Source organism: Humulus lupulus, chromosome X (genome assembly GCF_963169125.1).
Source record: "Humulus lupulus chromosome X, drHumLupu1.1, whole genome shotgun sequence".
Classification (NCBI taxonomy): domain Eukaryota; kingdom Viridiplantae; phylum Streptophyta; class Magnoliopsida; order Rosales; family Cannabaceae; genus Humulus; species Humulus lupulus.
Genome location: NC_084802.1, coordinates 83,960,275 through 83,983,551, shown reverse-complemented (window position 1 = coordinate 83,983,551; position 23,277 = coordinate 83,960,275). Strand labels below are relative to the sequence as shown.

Below are 23,277 nucleotides of genomic sequence, written 5' to 3'. Positions count from 1 at the left end.
CATTTCTGAAATATATATTATGGTGTGGTTTAAGTTTTGTGGAGTTTTAAACCATTAGGTGATTTTTGAGTTTGGTTGAGTGTCTGAGTTTGTTGCTGGTATTTTTGAGTTGCTATACCGTTTATTTGAAGTTTTAGGTCGAATTGGGACTTGGGTGTACCTTCGTGGTGATTTGGATGAGTTTTGGCTCGGGAAAAATGTTGGGAAAAACCCAGTTTTCGGGGTTCGCGTATGAGCATCGTGGCTCTATTCTTCCATGCTACGGCGCTGGGTTGAATCAGGACAGGGGAACCCTGCTAGGCGCTGCAACCCTTATAAGGCTGTGCTGCGGTGCTAGGGCATTTTCAGTATGTGGGATTTTGTGTTTTTAGGGTTTTGGCTCAGGGGGCTCGGGGGACGCTTTCGCCACCTTATGTGGGGAAACGGGAGGTCCCAAGAGCACGGGATTGGTTCCGAGGTACAGTTATGAATTGGTTAGTAACGAGAGTGTTACTTGTGTGTTGTACCTAGGTTTTTAAAGAGGCTCGAGTTAGAGGATTGTGCTCGCGATTTTGGTGCTTAAGAAGCTCGGGACACAGGTAAGAAAATTGTTGTACCCGTAGAGAAGGGCGTGGCCCTATAGTTGTATTGCAGGCCACGACCCTATGTGATTGAATTGTAGGGCATAGCCCTATTGTTTATGTCTGGTATGTGTTTAAGTAGTTACTGATATTATGTTATGTATGCTTATCTTTGAATGAGTGGTGAAGGCCGAGAACGGCAAGGCCGGGTACGGCAAAGGGGTCGGGAACGACATTAAGCACGTGGAGTGCAAGGCCGAGTACAGCAAGGGGCCAAGAGCAGCGTTAAGTGTGCGGAGTGCAAGTCACCAGGGTGAGACCCTTCTCGGATGCATGAGTCATCCTCACGGTATAGACCGGGAACCCAAGGCCTGGTAATGTGACTGGGGCGGCATGGCCGCTATATGTTCAGCCTATTGGCGGCTATGTTATATGGTGATTGATGGATATGCATATGTTAATTGTTTGTGTTGAGATTGCTTTCTGGGCTTCGACTCATGGGTGCTCTATGGTGCAGGTAAGGGCAAGGGAAATGTCGACCAACCATGAGTACGGAGAGCGTGAAGTGAGGTGTACGTGTTTGTCCTGCCTGGCTGCCACGACCAAGGGTATTTTTGAGAGACATTTTGTATTAATAAGAGTTTTGTCGTTTAGTCGACTTAAATCAAATTTTGAGTTGTAAATATTTCTAAACAGTAATTTTGGGATCCCAAATGTATGATGCTTTATAATTTCAATGATCGAGTACATTTTCAAACTATATGATTTTTATTACAGTTTAGCTACACTTTTAACCTAAAACCTCAATTAGCAAGTTAGTTGCACGTTTAAAACTCACTTAGTAACAACTCTAAGGAAGTAGGGCATTACAGTTTTAGTCCCATCCCTCTATTTTTAGAACTAACCAAATCTCTCCGTAAAGGTTTGGTAAATGGATTCGCTAAGTTCTAACATGATTTGACATGCGCAATTGGCACAATTCCCATATCATTCAATTCTCTCATGTAGTCATGTCTTAGACTTATGTGTCAAGACTTCCCATTGTATATTTCATTGTAAACTCCAATCAATGTTGTTGTATCCTATTTTTAGCACGAGTTCATTTACTCAGCTCGGGTACAACTAGCAGATAAATACACAGAAAAATGACCAAGTACAATATCTGCTTATTATCCATGTGGATAGCTCGAGATTCATAAATATCAGACATGGTGTTAGGCGTCCTGAGTTTATTGTGAACTAAGGACACGATGGATGTTAAGTACGAGCTCGAAATCAGATAACTATCGAAGCACGCGTTTGGAGGAGACATCCAGCTTGTGACGAATAAACTATAATGCATATTCTGGGATCCCTAGAGACTCGTGATATGTTTATATGTTTATTTATGACCAAACTATCATATTTATTATCTGAGAAAGTAGGAACATGTTTACTTTGTTATTGATAACTCTTGAATAAAGAGTTATTTCATGTGCTTTTGAACTTATAATTGTGAAAAAATCATGGGCGATGTTAGTTTATTTTTAGCTTTTGTAGCTAACCTTGATGTTTTCATTATCTTAATTAAGTTTAATTATTTTTTTTAGTTTTTAATAGCTATTGGGTTAAAGGTAATAGTTTCATGGATAAATATTCGCACAAGGAATGAACTAACATGTGAAACTATTTTGATTTAATTTTGTTGTTGATGGCTGAATTATCAGGTTTGCTGCAGCAAAACAGAAGCATTTTGATCAGGCAACTTTTGGGCACTTGGAACACGTGGCAGTCAATGAGTAAGCTGGAAATTTTAGCTGAGGTGGCAAGGGCAGAAAGAATTAGTCAACATATTTGAGAAAAAGACAAAAAGAGAAATGAGGAATTTATGTTATTTGAGAAAAAGGGGCATTATGGTACTTTTGGGAAAAGGAGGAGAAAACCTAATAGACACAAAAGAGGGTTTCAGCCGTAAAGAGGAGGCAACATCCACTTTTGGAAAAGAAAACAAGAAAAAGAAAGGAGAAAAACTCAGAATATCAACAAGGAAGAAGGAGGACAAACAAAGAAAGCTCAAGCATCATTTTGGATTTGTTCTTTCTTCTTTTCCTAAACTTTATTTTATTAATTTCTGAGTTGGATTCTAAATCTAAATATTTTGGGCTGTTTTGATTGTGGATTAATGTTTATGAACTCAGCCATGAACTAATTTTTAGGTGGCTTGAATTGTTGATGAACCCTACGTTATAGTCTATAAATTTCTTGCACTTTATTCTAGTAAAATCTCATTTGTTCATTCAAGTGTGCTTATATTAATTTCTTGTTGTTGTTTGGCCGGAAATGGAAAGTTATTTAATTATGTTTAATGCTGGAAAGATTAAATGTAATAGAAAAACTTGGATGACACAAGTCATAATCTAGGTTAGGTTATGTTAGTTAGTAACATAGGGATATGTTATTTGCCTTGTGTAACTTTTGAGAATTAAACTTTGATTTGCATTCTTAAATCTGATTTTGCATAGGAATATGTTTAATTAGGTAAAAGAATTAATGTCATAAAAGTTGGGAAAGTTTTATGAGTGTTTAAATGAATTATTATTAACCTGGAAGTTTTGCTTGTTGTTCAGGATGAATAATATAGGGGAATTCAATAATTCAAGTCCATTTTGCAATCCATATATTTCTCTCAACTTTCTTGTTCAGTTCAGTTTTTAATTTCAGTATTTCCATTTTATTTTAATATTTTGCTTAGCCTATAAACAACCCACTTGATTTTTAATTTCTTATAATTGTTTAGTAATTGTTTTGTTTTTTTTTTTTTCTATTTTACAATTCCTGTGGAGACGATTTACTTATCATTATATTACTTGTGTGATTACGTGCACTTGCGTATTTAAAATCAAATATTAAATTTATCACAACAAGTTTTTGGCGCCGTTGCCGGGGATTGAAATTAGAAATTCTTGTAAAATCAATTACTTGCAATTTATTTTTTCTTTGTTGAGCTAACTTGGTTTGCTTGCTCTTGTGTTTCCTCAGGTGATTTACTATATGAACGAGCAAGAAGACATTGAACTAGCTCCTATTGACTCTGAGATTGAAAGAACAATTAGAAGAAGACTAAGGGAACAACGGCTCAAAATCGCCTTAATATGGCTGAAGAGGTTGAAGGAGTTGAGGGTGCTATTAATGTCACTAACACAATTGCTATGGCTGATGATAGAGAGAGAGCCATAAGAGAGTACGCTTCCCCCATGTTTAATGAGCTCAATCCGGGCATTGTGAGGCCTGGAATTCAAGCACCCCAATTTGAGTTAAAGCCAGTTATGTTCCAAATGTTGCAAACAGTGGGTCAATTTAGTGGGCTGCCTACTGAGGATCCTCACCTTCATCTTCGTTCATTTTTGGAGGTGAGCGATTTTTTCAAGCTACAAGGAGTGACTAACGAGGCCCTTAGGTTGAAATTGTTCCTTTTCTCTTTAAGGGATCGAGCTAGAGCTTGGCTCAACACCCTTCCTCCCGATTCGGTGACTACATGGAATGAGTTGGCTGAAAAATTCTTGATGAAGTACTTCCCTCCTACCAAAAATGCCAAGTTCCGCAATGAAATTATGTCATTTCAGTAGCTAGAAGATGAATCATTCTATGAAGCTTGGGAGAGATTCAAGGAGTTATTAGGAAGATTCCCACACCATGGGATCCCGCATTGTATACAAATGGAAACTTTCTACAATGGGCTAAATTCTTCCACTCGTATGGTGTTAGATGCTTTAGCTAATGGGGCTATTCTCTCTAAGTCCTATAATGAAGCCTATGAGATTTTGGAGAGGATAGCTAGCAACAATTATCAATGGTCCAATGTTAGAGCCTCAACAAGTTGAAAAGTGGCTGGTATACTTGAAGTTGATGCATTGACAGCTTTGACTGCTTAAGTTTCTTCAATGACTAACCTTCTCAAGAACATGAGGTTCGGGGGAATGGTACAACCAGCTGCTATGGGACAAGTTGCTGATGTATCTTGTGTTTATTGTGGAGATGGGCACGCATTTGAGAGTTGTCCTTCGAATCCCGCTTCAGTTTGTTATGTGGGGAATCAAAATGCCAACCGAAATAACCCATATTCAAACTCATTCATCCGGGGTGGAGGCAGCATCCAAACTTCTCATGGGGGGGTCAAGGAGCTAGTTCAAGCAGAGCACCAATGAAAATCAAGACTACATATCCACCGAGGTTTTCTCAACAACAACCAAGAGCTCAACCACCTCCTCCTCAAGTGTCGCAATCAAGCTCGTTGGAGAGTTTAATGAAAGAATATATGGCCAAGAACGATGCTATGATTCAGAGCCAAGCGACATCCTTGAGGAACTTAGAAATTCAAATGGGGCAACTAGCTAATGAGCTAAGGAATAGACCACAAGGCACCTTGCCTAGTGATACTAAAAATCCAAGTAGAGATGGTAAAGAGCAATGAAAGGCGATCACTTTGAGGAATGGTAAAAATATGGAATTGACTAAGGATAATTGTAAGAGAAACAGCAAGCCCACTTCAATCCAAAGTAGTGTGGACAGGGGAGACAAAACTGTGAATTCAAAAAATTTAAATGCTGATCCTGAAGCAATTGCTGCAGCAATTCCTTAGCAAAATGCAACAGAGAAGCCAATGAGCAAGCCACCTCCACCATTTCCTCAACGTTTTCAAAAGCTGCAACAAGATTGTCAATTCCGAAGATTTTTGGATGTTTTGAAGCAACTCCATATCAACATATCGTTGGTGGACGCTTTGGAACAAATGCCTAATAATGTGAAGTTCTTGAAGGATATTTTGACAAAGAAGAGGAGGCTTGGTGAATTTGAAACGGTTGCTTTGACTGAAGGTTGTAGTGCTATATTGAAGAATAAAATTCCTCCAAAGTTGAAGGATCCGGGCAGTTTCACAATTCCAATTTCTATTGGGGGACGAGAAGTTGGTAAAGCTCGTTGTGATTTGGGAGCTAGTATTAATTTGATGACCATGTCCATTTTTAAGAAGTTGGGAATTGGAGAAGTAAGGCCAACTACACTCACCTTGCAATTGGTTGTCCACTCTATGGTGCATTTGGAGGGAAAGATTGAAGACGTCCTAGTACAAGTTGACAAGTTCATTTTTCCGGCGGATTTCATTATTCTTGACAATGAGGAAGATAGGGATGTACCGATCATTTTGGGGAGACCATTTCTTGGCACCGGGAGGACGTTGATAGATGTTGAAAAAGGAGAGATCACCATTTGAGCTCAAGACGAACAAGTTACATTCAAGGTTTTTAATCCTATACGCTCTCCTAATTAAGTTGAAGCTTGTTTGGCCATAAGTGTTTCTAACTTCAAGTTGATTGAAAATATGCATGGAAAGTATAGCAATGGAGTCAAGAAAAAGGTCCCTTTTGAAGAAATTGAGAAAGGTGGGGAGCCATGGATAAGTAAGGAAGAAGAACCATCTCATTCTCCAAGGCTACCGAGGAAAAAGAAGAAGAAAAAGAAACATAGTAGAAAGCCTCAATCAAAAATGTTGGAAGTTGGGAATAGAGTTTTTTTCTCAAACTCTCTAGTGAAATCAAGGTGTGATGGTGGGTTCTTAGTGAGCAAGGTGTTTCACAATGGTGTAGTGGAATTATATGATGAGCATGTGGGAAGAGCATTTAAGGTAACAAGGAAAGAAGCAAAGTTTGGGGGAAGCGAGGTTGAGCAATGCCAAACCTCGGTTTCCTTCAAAGATCCTTAGAAAAAAAAAAGAAGTTTGGGTTGCTATGGTTTTTGGAGGGTTCATTTGTAAAGCAACTCAAAGAAAGAAAGAATAAAAATGCACTGAAAAAAATTAAAAAAAAAAAATTTCAACCAATAAAAGAAAAGAAAAGACAAATATATATGAGTGTTTTTAATTATTTTTATTGTTAGTTTTAATTTTTTGTAATTTTAATTTCATTTTATTGTGTTGTTTTCGAGTGGTTTTATGTGTATTTTGGTGTTTCAGGTGTTAAGACAACAAGAAACAGGGTGTTTTGGAAGTAATTTTGGAGTCTGAAGGTTTTGCGAGAGTTTTGCTTCAGCAAAATGCACGCAAAAATTTCCAAAAATAAAAGGGAGTTACGTCAAATTTGGGTTGCTGAAGCAAAAGGAGGGCAAAATGTTAGCAATTTGGGCAGAGAAAAAATCCTAAGTCGTGGTTTCATTCAGAGGCATATATAGATAATACTATATATATACAAAAAATATTACTATATTTATTGTTATTTATATATATTTTACTACATATATATATGTATTTAAAAATATATATATATATACTATAACCTATACAAAAATATATATACATATATTCAGTAAATTTTATATTTTTTATAAAATACATATATGTATATAGGATATTTACCCATCTTCAGCATTACCCTAACCCATCTCTGCCCAGAAACCCAGCTGTGTAAACCCCAATCCTTGGCACCACCCAGTCGCACAGCCACGAGCCCAAGCATCACCACAATCAGCCAAGCCACTCAAAACTGGGGGGGTGGTAATATTGCTCTGTTATTCTGTCGAAAAATCTGTGGCATTATTGTTCAGGTGCTCCTTTTGTTGTGTGGTGGCCTTGTGCTTTAGCTGTTGCCTTTTTGCCCAAAATGACCACTAAAACACGAGCCCAGTGAAAGAAATTCAAACCAGCCCCGATCCCACCACTAAACAAACCAAAATCTCCACCAACCTCTATCCCATAAACTACCACAAAGAAATCCAAAACCCCCACTGCCCCACCAAAAGCCCCACAACTTTCAACTAGCCCATTACTCCTGCCTTCCCCAGCCACTATAAATGCTCCTACCCCCACCAAAGCTACCCCACCAACCACCAAATCAACACCAACCCGACCAAATTTGAGAGAATCTAGCCCAGGCCAGCAAGAATCCCAGGAGCTCCATGCGCATCATCAAGCAATCTCCATCTGCAACTAGCTGAGCCTCACCCAAGCACCGAGTGACCCAGCTGTGCATCGCTTGAGCAGAGCCTGCATACTCGTTGAATGAGCATTTCTGAACTCTACTCCCCAATTTGATTTTCTTTATGTTTGTTTCTTTGTTTTCTCTGTTTTAGGTGTAGTTCTTACTCATTGGCTAATTTTTGTGTTGTGTTATACATTGGTCTTAAGTGTTGATAATGATTTTTGTGTTTTGTGTACTGGGTGCTCTGTGTTGTACTTCGTTATGTTTCTTTGGTGATTTTTGTGTAGTGAGCACTGAAATTTGAGTCATTTGCCTTATGTTTTGTTACAAGGAAGGTACTTTGTTCGAATAGTTATCTTTGTTCTATTTTTAGTTTGTCTTTGTCTGGTTGTGTTGTCATTCTTTTGAGGATATTCTTTGCTTTTATTAGTGTTTAACTAGGGAGCTCGATGACGACTTTGCAAACTTAAAAATATATATAATCAATTGAAGTTGAAGCTGAATGTCTTTCTTTCTTAAATTTTAAACTTAATTCTTTGGGTGTGAATGTTGCTAGCAATTGGTTGATGAGAGTGTTTCTCTTTTTAGTTTGTGCATAGCTTGATTAAACAATTTTGAGACCCTAGAAAGAGCTAGTTTCTTGTGAGAGCTTAAGTTTCTAGAATTACTTAGTGATTTTCCTTGAGGCGAAATCCTAGACAATACCACACCGATGAAATGATTTAGGCCATCTTTGGACTGTTTGAACCTTTGAAGCCTACCTTGTATGCATTTTTTATCCCTAGTCACCCCATTGAGCTTAAGTGTCACTTTTCTTTCTTAGCCACTCATTAGCCTACCTTTACATATATATAATCATCTCTTTTCACCACACCCTTTTAGCACCTTTTCTTTATAGGATTTATTTTTTGTGTATTTTGGGGAGTTGAGTTGAGTTGAGTGGATGCAAGAAAATTGGGTGAGCATTTTCCTTTTCTTCTTTTGCTTGTTTTCACCATTGGGGACAATGTTGATTTTAAGTTTGGGGGGAGAGTGTGTTCTCAATTTTCTTGTACTCTTGCCATCTAGTTGTTTATTTTCATAGTAAAAAAAATAAAAGAGAGCATCCAAAAAGAAAAAATTAATGAGTGCACTCCCTTGCATCAAAGCATCTAAAAAAAAAAGAAGAAAAAATCATAAAAGAACAAGAAAGCAAAAAAAAAAAAAAGTATGTATGTTTGTAAATAAGTTTTGGGGGTGTACTTTTCAAATAAAGGAAAGTTGTTATAGTTTTGTCTTTGTATGTTAGTAATAAAGGCTAATGGAAAGATTTATATTGTGTTGTAGGGTTGTCTTTAGGGGAAATTAATGTATGCATTTATGTATTTAGGTCCTAGAAAGACTGAGGTGATTAGGGTGATTTGAGCCAAAATTTATCTCTCTTATCCTACCTTCACCTTAGCCTATCATTATAAGCTTGATAAATTCCTATTGATCTTTGGTGTGGTGTTTGTCTACATTAGTGGAGAGGGAATCACTAAGTAACTTATGGACACATTATTTAAGCTTGGGGACCAAGGTCTAGCTTGATTTTTGGTGATTAAAATTGTTTAGGAAAAGTTATGCATGCACTAAAGGGTGAAACACTTGATTCATATTTTGGCAGCTGTATAGTCCAAGAACTTTACTTAGCTATCTAGACAGTAGTATAATAGTAATAATAGTATTATCTTTATGACTGTGGATTTTTGGTTCAGACCGGGATTTATTTGGACACTCATAGTAGTACTTGTAGATTTTCTAAGTTTAACTCATAGTTTAGGAATATTAATTTTAACCTAAGGTTTGATTAATATGACTGATATTGAGGGTAATATTTATTATATTATAAGGTTTAGATAAGACCCAATAAGATAATAGCACATGTATTGTGTATGTTTAATAATGATTAAGTATTTTGAGGATTAAATTTATTAAGGTTAAAATTAGATTGATCATAGGGTCAGTCAGCAGCTTTGAAAACGTGAAAGGGCTTAGTCAAGGCTGTTTAATCAATTCAAATTAAGCTAAAAATGTGTAATTTCATGTTTAAATATTCAGCGTATGTTGATATATCCCAGCTATAGGGGGCGATATATCGGAGTACGAAGATACGGAAAACACGAAACGTTGCACGATTGCCTCAGGCATAATGGCCCAGGCGATATATCGCCTCCTTCAGTGTGTTTTTGAAAGTTTTCAAAAACGTTCTCATTCAAATCCTTAACCTCTTGATAAGTCCAGCATCTTTCTGAACGAGTCTTCAGCCTCTGCTGAACGATAATTCAATTGAAGATCTTTTCATTCCTAAACACTATAAATAGGACCTAGTACCCAGCCATTTATTCATCTATTACTCTAAGTTCAGAGGCTGCAAGTTTCTAGGTTATTATATTGAGAGTGTAAACGCATGGGTTGGGAATTAGAAGCTTGATCATTATAAGCTTACCAAACACTTGGGAAGTAAGGTTTATTGCATTTCGATTCAAGGTTTAGATTGGTCATAGAAGTACTCAAGGTATCCCAAACTCTAGTCCATTTATGTATTATATTCTTTAAAGTTCTCATAGTCTTCTACTCATTCTAACCTTATTCCTATTCTTGGTTAGGAAATCTAAGTTCTTGAGCACAAGATTTTTGGTAAGTATATTTTCATAGTATAGTTCCTTCTTCACTTTCATCCCTTTTCTTCAATATACTCATCATATTATAAATGGTTTTTTAGGAGTGTTCCAAGGTCCCAAATTAGTTCTCATATCCCGGTTGTTTTGGTAAGGAAAATAGGATATGACTTATGTGTTATATGATTTTATATGTTATCTTATGAATATGTGTTATGTAAAATGCTATGTTAAGTATGCTTGTAGACTTGGGCATATGACCTATACAACTAACAAGCCCCAAATATATTATGGGCATATGACTTGCTTAGCTAGCAAGACCCCACTAATCTAATGGGCATATGACTTGTTTAGTTTATGGGACCCCAAGTAATAATGGCCATTATAGTATGTATGTGACATAAGTGTTATAGTATGTTTTATGTTACCTTATGAATTTTATGTATATGGTTATATGTTAGATTTTCCTTGCTGGGCATTAGGCTCACTCCTTTTTGTTTATATGTGCAGGAAAATAGCTTTAGTGGTGGGAAAGGTTCTTGGAAGCTTGGGGAATGTGTATTGAGGCGGAATGGATTCAAGGAGTCGAGAGTTTCGATTTCGAGGATGAAGTCTTTATTTATGGTTTATGTGTATTTTTCCGCACCTATTTATGTAATCTCTTTTCATTACAATTAAGTTATGTTTTTTTTTTAACAATGGGATCCCATATCCTTCTTTGAGTTCATGTAAGTTTAACATTTGTTTTTACAAGTTTTAATAAAGTATGATTATTTCACTTGTAAGTATTATTAGGGATTAGTGTCTATGCTTAGTTTTCATTAATGGTCCAAAGTTTAGAGTAGTTGGGTCATTATAGCAGCAACATTAATGCATGAAGAATTTGGTTTAAAGCTTGTGAACGATTGAAATTCAGCTTCTCTTTTTCAAAATAAAATTTCCCGAGAGCTTCCCCTTTTAACCATTGGCATAGCAAAGTATGTCCATTGTTGTGGTGTTTTCTCTTTGTGTTTTCTTGTCTTTTGTTATTTAGTTTGTGCCTTTTGTGTCTTTTGTTAGTTGTATTTTGTTTTAAGAGTCATCACTCGAGGACGAGTAATGTTGTAAGTTTGGGGGTGTGATAACTCTTGAATAAAGAGTTATTTCATGTGCTTTTGAACTTATAATTGTGAAAAAATCATGGGTGATGTTAGTTTATTTTTGGCTTTTGTAGCTAACCTGGATGTTTTCATTATCTTAATTAAGTTTAATTATTTTTTTAAGTTTTTAATAGCTATTGGGTTAAAGGTAATAGTTTCATGGATAAATATTCGCACATGGAATGAAGTAACATGTGAAACTATTTTGATTTAATTTTGTTGTTGATGGCTGAATTATCAGGTTTGTTGCAGCAAAACAGAAGCATTTTGATCAGGCAACTATTGGGCACTTAGAACACGTGGCAGTCAATGAGTAAGCTGGAAATTTTGGCTGAGGTGGCAAAGGCAGAAAGAATTAGTCAACATATTGGAGAAAGGAGGAATTGATGTTTTTGAAGAAAAATGGGCATTATGGTACTTTTGGGAAAGGGAGGAGAAAAACTAATATACACAAAAGAGGGTTTCAGCCGTAGAGAGGAGGAAGCAGCCACTTTTGGAAAAGAAAACCAGAAAAAGAAAGGAGAAAAATTCAGAATATCAACAAGGAAGAAGGAGGACAAACAAAGAAAGCTCAAGCATTATTTTGGATTTGTTCTTTCTTCTTTTCCGAAACTTTATTTTATTAATTTCTGAGTTGGATTCTAAATCTGAATATTATGGGCTGTTTTGATTGTGGATTATTGTTTATGAACTCAGCCATGAACTAATTTTTAGGTGGCTTGAATTGTTGACGAACCCTACGTTATAGTCTATAAATTTATTGCACTTTATTCTAGTAAAATCTCCTTTGTTCATTCAAGTGTGCTTATATTAATTTCTTGTTTTTGTTTGGCCAGCAATGGCAAGTTATTTAATTATGTTTAATGCTGGAAAGATTAAATGTAATGGGAAAAACTTGGATGACACAAGTCATAATCTAGGTTAGGTTATGTTAGTAAGTAACATAAGGATATGTTATTTGCCTTGTGTAACTTTTGAGAATTAAACTTTTATTTGCATTCTTAAATCTGATTTTGCGTAGGAATATGTTTAATTAGGTAGAAGAATTAATGTCATAAAATTTGAGAAAGTTTTATGAGTGTTTAAATGAATTCTTGTTAACCTGGAAGTTTTGCTAGAATATTGCTGCAGCAATCTGTCCGCAAGTTGTTCAGGATGAATAATATAGGGGAATTCAATAATTCAAGTCCATTTTGCAATCCATATATTTCTCTCAATTTTCTTGTTCAGTTCAGTTTTTAATTTCAGTATTTCCATTTTATTTTAATATTTTGCTTAGCCTATAAACAACCCACTTGATTTTTAATTTCTTAAAATTGTTTAGTAATTGTTTTGCTTATTTTTTTCTAATTTGCAATCCCTGTGGAGACGATTTACTTATCATTATATTACTTGTGTGATTACGAGCACTTGCGTATTTAAAATCAAATATTAAATTTATCTCAACAGTTATCAAATCATGTCCCCATATAATTGGGAACGATTTGTATTGAATATAGACATTATGTAAATGCGTGATTGACTCACACGCTTATCCAAACCTATCCATGGAATTCTCCTATAAATACTGGGAATGTTGGACAGAAAAGAGGGAATTATTCTGTAATAATGAAACTCTGCCAAAATAGTGAGAAAAACAGTAATAATAGTTACTCGTAGACTAGGTGGATTTTAACCACTGAACCACGTCAAAGTTCTATGTTCTTGAGTGAACTCTTGATATTTTCATTATGGTTTACCATTAAGCACTAATCTGCCCTTATTAGTTCTCAATACATTGTTGGCGAAATACCGCGTAAACAGTTTGGTGCTTTCATTGAGAGCAAATTAGTGCTTCACAAATATCCCAGTTGATTTCCATCATGGTGCTCACTCGCTCAATGCACGATAATGAGACAAAACAGCCTGGTGGGCAGAAGGCCCATCATACTGCTGTTCTGGACGAACGTGGCTCTGAGATTCAAACCCCAACCCCAACCCGTCATTAGAAGTTCGCCGTCATTACCGCCAAACCCCAACCCAGACTACCTAACAACCGTTGATATGGAGAACATGCAATTGAGGAGCCATATCATTATGGCAAACAAGCATATTGAGGAGGTTTTGGCTCGGTTACCCTCTCTTGCAACTGACGTTAATGTCAGAAAGAGGCAAAGTGGGTCTCATAAGTCCCACAAGAATAATTGATCCAAATCGAGTCAATCAATTAGAATCGCAACTCCAAGTTTTGTACCAGAATGCTCAACCCAACAACCATCATAGGGGTCGTAAGCAAGTTAGTCGGTCGGTTAGGACTACAACCCCAAGTTTGGTGCCTTCTTTACAGGTCCCAGGAATGCCCATGACAATCCACGAGGAGGGGTTGGAATAGGCTCATGAAGACAAAATGCTCCAACAAATCCTCCTATACCGCTATCAAATCACCAGGCACAATGACTAGAGACATTGGAGTAGAACAGAGGTAGGATATTTTAGTTTGTCCTGATGGAACGAGGATAGCCTCACCAATAAGGCATCCCCCATCACCTATAAGACATCCAACACCACCTCCTCCTCAATGGGATATTCCAGCTTATGGAGACAGTAGGAGAAATCCTCCCCCATCGGCCAATACTTACGTCCAACGATCACGTGTCGAGAATCCAGGTCCTTAGCCCCAGCCGCGAGCTGTAAGCTTTTCAAACGAGAGTTACTGGATCGAAAGCCATCATAACAGCAGGTCTGAAAGTGACCTAAGGAATCATTTGAGTTCAACATAGAGCCCTCAGTATGATCCACAACCCAATTTGTTCGATCGTCTAAACTCGCAGAGAAGGTATCCAGTTCAGGTAGGAGATATTAGCAATACTCGACAAAAGGAAGGTCCGTCCATAGTACGCGATAACGAGAATGCCCCGCAGAAGCAATCTCGAACTTGGAGGGACAATAACCCGTCAAACGCGCATGATAGGATGGGAGCTATTGAACAGGCCCTAACAAACCTAGGGACCAGACCCTTGAGAGACTAGCTACGATGGAAGAGCAAATGAAAAAACTCTTCTCCGAAAAGGAAAAAGACGATTGCGACTCAGACGAAGAGCTTGAGCCTTTTGCTCCAAGTATTGCGGCGGCGACATATCATGTGGGTTTCAGGATACCACACTTGTCGAAATTTGATGGAGATGGAGATCCGTCAGATCACCTTGGAATGTTCAACACCATGATGATGGCCCACAATGTAGGGCTCGACCTAAGGTGTATTTTGTTCCCTGCAACTCTGGTCGGGATAGCCAGGCAGTGGTTTAAGCAATACAAGAAACATTCGATAAGCTCGTGGAAGAAGTTTTGCTTCGAGTTCAAAAAAGCATTCTGAGCTTCACAAGCAGCTCGAGTTGAGGCTGATTCATTGGCCAACGTAAAGCAACAACCTGGAAAAATGTTGAAGGCATATCTGAGTAGATTTCCCAATGTTGCTGAACGAGCTAGGGATGCTAATGACAACTCTAAACTCATGGAAATGAGGACGGGATTCCTCGTTGGGGGCGACCTATGGTAGGAACTCCAAAGAAAAGGAGTTAAGAGCATAGATGAATTCTTAGCTCGGGCTCAAGAGTGGATAAATCTTGAGGAGGCACGAGCTTCTATTTCAGGAACCAGCCAGACCCCTATCCAACCCATTGGAGCGGCAACGGATGTGGCAATTACAGCCCAATCAGTTACCCAGAATAATCAAGGGGGGAATAACAAAAGAAAAGGGAATGGTTAACCCGACCATAGCAGGACGAAGAAAAATAAGCCCACAGAGAATTTCAAGCCTATCTACGCCACGTATACCGACCTAACGGATACACATGAGCACATTTTTCTGGCCATTTCTAGTCGCCTTCCATGGAAGAAGCCCGAACCATTGAAGAACCAGAGGGCGAAGAGGGATCCCTCAAAGTTTTTTTGGTTCCACAATGACATCGGTCATAACACAAATGATTGCTGGCAGCTGAAGGATGAGATTAAAACCCTCCTTAAGGCGGGACCTTTGGCCCAATACGCCTGAAATCGGGTGAATCTGAGTCAGCCCGTTGGTCAAACCCTGCTACCTGTTCCAAAAGCTCCAACTAGCCAACTTGGAGCTCAAGCAAATCAGGTCGACCCTCCTCCAATAGTAGGTGGAGAAATAACCACCATTTCGGGAGGACCTCATTTGGCAAGCACGAGCAGCGGGCCCAAAAGAGGTACATTAACGAATCGAGGTCCCATAACGACGTGGAGTTCATCCCAGAACAACGATTATCAAAATAGCAGCGATTGGAAAAGCAACCAATCATTTTCATAGAAGAGGATGCTAGCCACGTCCAATTCCCACATAACGATCTGTTGTTGGTAACTGTTCAACTCACCAACCGAAGGGTCTAAAGAACACAAGTGGATAATTGAAGTTCTGTGAATCTACTTTTCAGGTCCACCCTAGAAAAAATGGGGTTATCCATAATTGATTTGAAGGGGACCTCGATGATTCTGTACGAGTTTTTTGGTGAAGGTCGGCAGCCATCGAGACAATCGGATTGGTGGTGACATTGGGAGAAGAGTCGCGAACTGTTTCCAAGTTGCTCGATTTCGTGGTAATTGATTGCCTGGTTGGATACAATGCAATTTTGGGCCGACCTACGTTGATGGAATTTTAAGCCATAACCTCTATACGCCACCTCACAATGAAATTCCCCGCAGCTGCGGGAAAATGCATCGTCAAAGGTGATCAGCTCGTTGCCAGGGAATGCTATAGCATTTCTATGAAGGGAAAATCACAACTAAAGCAGCAAGCGATGGTCATAAATGACAGAGATTAGGAGTCCCAGGAAGTAGAAGTTACTCACGGGATGGAAGGACCTCAGTAAAAAGGGATAGTGAGGTCGCCCAATGCGACGACATTGATCCACGGGTAGGCGAAGATAGATCAGAGCTCCAAGCCATAGAAGAGCTCGAGGAAGTAAACATCGACCTTGAAGAAGCTTCAAGAGTTGTAAAGATTGGAAATAATCTTGACGATAAAAGGAAGAAGGAGCTGGTTGATTTCTTACAGGAAAACCTGGACGTCTTTGCTTGGTCACATGAGGATATGGTGGGAATAAGTCTTAGTGTAATCATGCACACCTTAAATTTGGACAAAATTGTGCCTGCAAAATCCCAAAAATGGAGACTTTTGGGAATGGTATGGGTTGAAGCCCTTCAGGAAGAAGTAGCTCGATTATTAAAATGCGGGTTTATCCGGGAGGTGAGATGCCCGATTTGGGTCACCAATCCCGGGCTGGTCCAGAAGCCAAACGTGAAGTGGAGGACCTATATCGACTTCTCTGATCTAAATAATGCTTGTCCCAAGGACTGTTTCCCACTGCCAAGGATTGAACAGTTGGTAGATGCCACGGCAGGTCACGAGCTCATGTCCTTCATGGACGCGTATTCTGGATATAACCAGATCGCGATGAATCCTGCGAACTAGGAACATACTAGCTTCATGAACGAACATAACGTATACTGTTATAAAGTTATGCCCTTCGAGCTGAAGAATGTCGGAGCTGCATATCAATGCTTGGTCAACAAAATGTTCGCTAGCCAGATCCGGAGAAATATGAAGGTGTATGTTGATGACATGCTTGTCAAATAAAAAACTGCCAATAACCATGTGTCCGATCTAGAAGAATGTTTTGGAATATTAAGGAGGTATGGCATGAAGCTGAATCCCCAGAAATTTACTTTCGGAGTGGCATCTGGAAAATTCTTGGGGTTCATAGTCAAAACAAGGGGAATAGAGGTGAATCCTAAGAAAATCAAGTTGTTGTTAGAAATGTCCTCACCCAGGTCGCTTAAAGAAGTTCAAAGCCTAACTAGAAGGGTGCTGGCTTTGAATCAATTCATTTCAAAATCCACTGATAAGTGTCTGCCATTCTACAACTTGCTCAGAGGAAAAAAGAAATTTGAGTGGAGCGAGGAGTGCGAATAGGCATTCCATGACCTAAAAACGCACCTGGTCGAGCCGCTGGTATTATCTAAACCTATGTATGGAGAATCTTTGTTCCTTTATTTGGCCGTGACAGAGAATACAATCAGTGTCGTGTTTGTTCGAGAAGAAGACCGTGCCCAGAAAGCAGTATATTATGTAAGCAAGAGACTTCTCGGAGCCGAGTCATGTTATCCACTGATAGAGAAGCTGGCATTCTGTCTGATATTGGCTTCTAGAAAGCTCCGACCATATTTCCAGTCCCATTCAATCAACGTCTTGACCGACCAACCTTTAAGGCAGGTTTTGCAAAACCTGAAACGTCAGGACGTCTTTTAAAATGGGCAATTGAACTTAGCCAGTTTGAGATATTTTATATGCCACGGACCTCAATCAAGAGTCAGGCCCTTACCGACTTTATGGCTGATGCACCAAATTTTAAGAAGAGCTTTTAAGGAAGTCAGTACAAGAATTATGGAAATTCTTCGTTGACAGATCGTCAAATGAGAATGCATCAGGGGATGGGATCATCTTAATCTCACCAGAAGGGCATCGATTTCATACAGCTCTGAGATTCAGATTTGAGGCGTCCAACAACGAAGAAGAATATAAGGCCTAACTGGCATGGCTAAGGGTGGCGAGAGAGCTCAAGGCGAAAGCCATCCAATGCTATAGCGATTCCAAACTTGTGATCAATCAAGTATTGGGAGAGTATCAAGCTCGAGGTACCAAGATGGCATCCTACCTAGCTAAGGTAAAGGGAGAATTATCTAAATTTGAGTACAACTCTGTTGAATAAATACCCCGCGAGTAGAACTCTAACGCTGATGCTTTGGCACATGTTAAATGTGGTGCCAGTGGAGTTCTTGGAGAGCCTGAGTGTGACGGAAGAAATGGTAGAAGTTGGAATGATTAAGATAAGACCGACCTAGATGACTCCTATAATGGAATATCTCGCAACTGGAAAGTTACCTGATGACAGAAAAGACACGAGAAAAATACTCTGTCAAGCTCTGTGGTACGTAATAGTAAATGGAACCTTATATCGATGTGGTCATTCGTTACCTCTCCTGCGATGCGTTCTGCCCGAGGAAGCCAAATGTTTTACAAGAAATACACAAAGGCTTTTGTAGGGATCATGGTGGCGGCAAAACCTGGCACTAAAGATACTGAGACAGGAAATTTTTTGCCCACTTTAATGAAATACTCGATCTTGTATGTTCAGAAGTGTGGCAAATGCCAGCGTTTCGCCATAGTTGCCTGAGCTGCTCCAGTCGAGCTAACGATGCTTTCATCCCCGTTGCCATTTGCAACGTGGGGAATCGATCTAATAGGTTACCTACCTATGGAAAAGTGAGGAGTTTGATATGCGGTGGTGACGATCGATTACTTCACGAAGTGGGTAGAAGCCGAGCCTCTGGCAACCATCGCATGAAAAAGAGTCCTGGACTTCTTGATGAAGAGTATTATATGTCAATTTGAACTTCCTAAGAAAATCATGTTAGACAATGGGACACAATTTGACAGTGATCTCTTCATGGACTTCTGTGAAAAATATGGCATCACAAAGAGTTTCTCGTCGGTAGCATACCCACAAGCCAACTGGCAGGTCAAGGCTGCAAACAAAACCCTTAAGGAAAACCCTAAGAAGTGTTAGGCGAAGCCAAAGGACTATGGCCTGAACAGCTCCCGCAAGTACTTTAGGCCTAGTGAACTTCTCATAGGACCTCCACGGGGCATACTCCTTTTTCCCTAACTTTCAGATGCAAGGCCATGCTTCCAATTGAAGCAATGGTAACTACTCACAGGCAAAGGACATTTGATCAAGAAGAGAATAATGGATTACTTAACGCATCTTTCGATCTGATCAAAGAAAAAAGAGAGGAATCGCAATTGCAGCTCGCCCACTATCAACAAAATATCACTCGCTATTCAATTCAAAAGTCAAGGGCCGTACACTGGGATTAGGCGACTTATATCTCCGAAGGGTCTCTTTGGGGAATAAAGACCCTAAGGATGGTGTGTTAGGCCCAAACTGGGAAGGACCATACCAGATTGTAGAGGTCTTACGTTAGGGAACTTTCAAGATAGCTTGACTTACTGGAGAAATAGTCCCACGGACCTGGAATGCTCTGCACTTGAAAAGTATTATCATTAGTGCCATCATCAATGTAAGGCTTATTTATAAATAATAGATGGATTGTTAGATAACCATTTCTTAGTCTTATTATTGCAAGCTCGTGTTCTCATATTTGTAAAAGCAACCAAGAAAGTTTATACATTCTGGTTACTTGGGGGGCACATAACCGAGGTTGGAAAAATTAAGCCTGCTCAGATAAGATTAAAAACTTAGAAGCTTGGAAAAATTGATTATTCAAGGGCTTTTTAAAGCTCGAGTTTTCAATAAACCTAGCGCGAACTAATTTTAAATCATCAAAACCCTGGATATAACTTGGTAAAAAACTTAGAAATTTGGGAAAATTGATTATTCAAGGGGTTTTTAAAGCTCTAGCTATCAATAAACCTAGCATGAACTAAGTTTAAATCATTAAAAACCGTGGATATAACCAAGTTCAAGGCTTGATTCTTAACAGGTATGATACAAATAAGCAAACAAAGCTTGGATATAACCAAGTTCTATAAAATCTATCTTGATCTTAAGGTCGATTTCTAAAATCTCGAATGTACAATAGTCTAAGGATTCATAAGCATGAGAAGACAATAAAGGAAAGATAAATGGATCAAAAGTTACATATATATTGAAATAAAACAAACAAATATATTACATCGAGGAGAGATAACCTCGAGCAAAGCCCGAAGGAAATTTTTTTATACCAAAAGATTGTTAGACAATTACAAATAAAATCATAAATAAAATCATTGGGCCCCATCAGCTCACCCCGCAGAAGTGACCTCCTCGTCATCTCCCTCTGCCACTCCGGATGCCTCACTAGTCTCCGAGGGTTCTTGCAAGAACCAAGCCTTGAATTTAGCAATGTATGGATTCCACAACCCGGGCTCCAAAAAAGGGAAGTTCCCGTCTTGGTTGAAAGCCCAGCAATGGTATAGCATCTCCTACATGGTTGATGATGACGCTGCCCTTTTCCTCCTTGGCTTTAACTTTGGCCTCGAGTAGTTTCGCTTTGAGCTCACCAATCTCGACTTGAAGCTGTTCAGCATGATGGTTTGCTTCTACGGTCTAAGCTTGGGAGGCAGATAGTGCGTTCTTTACGGCCTGCTCGCTTTCTTGGGGAGAGGTGAGAGCAGCCTTAGCAGCATACTCTCCTTCCTGAGTAGCATTCAAGACGACTTTGGCAGCGTCCAGCTCAGCCCAGAGGTCTTCATTTCTGGCCGTAGCATGAGTTATGTTTCGGTATTGGGCTAGGACGGACTACAAATTAACAAAACAAGTCAAAAATATAAGATGAAGAACACAGTAAAAAAAAAGTTCATCACCAAATATGGGAGAAGAACTCACAGTGCGGTTCATCCCCATGGCAGACTTAAAGACATTCTCTGGGCTGCGCTCCTCTTGTAACGTCCCAGATTTTTAAGACTTGATAATGCAGAATTATAAACGTTTTCATTTAACAAAATGTCTCAAAAACCCGTATAAAAAAACTTTTTAAAAGTCGTGTGGCCATACTTAAGATTTAATACTAACATAGTTTATGAAGAGTAAAGTGAGCCTAGTTTATGAAAATAACACAACATTTCCAAAAACAAAACGACTTCCCAAATGGTCGGTCCACATGTACATTTGCAAGGTAGACTCCAGCGCTCACTGTTCTGTTAGGAAAAATAGTATTTGCCTCAATGGAAATGGTAAGATAATACAACTCTTAGCAATAATATTACAAATAAATAATGATTGATTAAATAAAGTTACAACTCTATAACTAAAAAATACAAATAAACAAAGAAAAGGAAGAATATGATTAAGAAGAAGTGAATAGTGAGAATACAACTCTAAGCAAAAGATTACAAGTAAAGTAAAGGTGTTTGAAACAAAAGAAAGGAAGATTACAACTCTAAACAAAAGTTACAAGTAAATAGAACAAGAGAATAAGAAGAAAAGCAATAGAATAAAATGTAAGAACAGAAACAAAAGTAAACTCTCACTTACACAACCTAAGTGAAGAGGGTTGGGGATCACCAACTTGAACAAGGTTTAAAACCATTGTCCAAAAGCTTATTTCCCCCTAACTGAAGCACTAAGGGATCTCTCTCAGATATTGGAAATGATTTCTGGAATTATCAAGCCTCAAGGTGTTTCTAGCCAGTGCTCTAATGGATAGAAATGTTCTGTCTTTCAAGTGAGTTATAGGCACCTATTTATAGAGTTTAGAGACACCCTTTGAATTTCAAATTCCACCAGCACCCATGGATGTTACCAATGTTTAATTGGATTAATATGGAATTAAAAATGAGATTTGGGAGTTATTTGGGTTTTTTAAGCCGTTCAACAAAGATTGAAAAAATTGAAAGATTTGTCAAATAAAGACCTATGGCCGCGGTCAGGGACATCAGTGGCCGCGACCACTGCTCTCTGTCCCACAAGCCGCGGCCACCAACATTCTATGGCCGCGACCACTGACCAATTTCAACACTTGAAAATGTGTTGTTTTTCCAAATGATTCCAAACCCTCCCAAATTATTTTATAACCCCCAAAACACATTATTGGGGTTAAAATCATATCTCTAATAGCCATTTCACATATGGCTTTATGAAATTCATCTCAATATTGTGTAACACCAAATTTACACAATAAAGGGTAATATTTAGAAGTTACAAATTCATAACACCAAATGTGTTACATATTTGGATATATCTCATATCTCTAAATATTGCAACTCTCTATCATATGTTACAATATGTGACACTCTTTGTCACCTTTATTCAATCTAAAACATTATATTATCATATAATATAATATAATATTACTTTATATTATAAAATAATATAACATGCTCTACCTTGCCCTTGTTCTTACGTACAACAGGAAACAACTAGGTGAGCGAAAACGCTTAGTAAGTTAAACTTTAAAAACAAAAGCATGCAGAGAAGACAGGTGGTCACTGACCAAGTTACTGTCCACGGATAACAATAGCTCACAAAAATTAGGGTTCCGGATCCATCTGGACCCTACCCAATCAATTTCAAGAATGCAAAAGCGTCCTGGCAAACTTATGGTCATGCCTGATAAACAATGGCAAACTATTTCCTATAAACAGATAAATCCCTGCACTCCGAAAAATCCCAGAGCAAGCAAATATAATATATCACAACTATTACATATAAACCTATAAATCCATGCACTCATAAAATCCCAGAGCAAGCAGATAAAATATATAACAACATAATTCGAGACCAACGCTCGATAAATTCCAACAATTCGGGCATAACACGCCCTCCAGAATAAATGTTAATCTGTTAGAGAGAACAGAGTCTCAACACTAAGATCTAGCCAATAAATATCCCCATCAAGGGTAACTATCGCGTTACCTAGGTCATCACTACTTATCCAAGAGTATATCCCTCACAAGGGTAACCATCAAGTTACCTACGGAATCACTACTTATCCAAGAGTATAATTGAAGTTACACGGGTTTATAGAGACTTCTATGTTAATTAGTGGTGCAGGTGAGCAGTTGCCCCTAGGGTGTTCGGCCGCACTCAAACTTGGCCACCCCTAGTATATCTAGGAACTCTCACTGAATGGACAATATTAATGGCTACTATCCATGAATAACTTATCAAAGCACTTGCCCGGGTTCTAACCATTCACTGATTAAGTAAGCATGAGGTCCCCTAGGTCCCATTCATTTTGGCACCCCTAGGTTTAAACCAGCAATCCTCACCTCTTGTCGCGGTAATGAACCAGACATAATAAAATCAAGCAGTGTGATGGGGATCAGCTGTCTAAAATATGGCGGATATCTACTGGTCATATTTTGAGAATCAGCACCCACCAGACTAACGTCTCTATGCAAACTTTCTACGACAGTGTGTATATATGTGCA

At 38.6% G+C, this 23,277-nt stretch overlaps 1 protein-coding gene and 1 non-coding gene across 2 annotated transcripts; one reads left to right on the top strand and one right to left on the bottom strand.

Moving 5' to 3' along the window:
* Positions 1-4,132: 4,132 nt before the first annotated feature.
* On the bottom strand, positions 4,133-4,239 carry LOC133807911 (small nucleolar RNA R71). Its single transcript, XR_009879795.1, has one exon. It is a non-coding gene; the product is annotated as a small nucleolar RNA R71 (small nucleolar RNA).
* Positions 4,240-5,199: 960 nt separating this feature from the next.
* Positions 5,200-5,808, top strand: LOC133805999 (uncharacterized). Its single transcript, XM_062244137.1, has one exon. It carries the CDS (start codon positions 5,200-5,202, stop codon positions 5,806-5,808), a length of 609 nt encoding a protein of 202 aa, XP_062100121.1.
* The last annotated feature ends 17,469 nt before the right edge of the window (positions 5,809-23,277 follow it).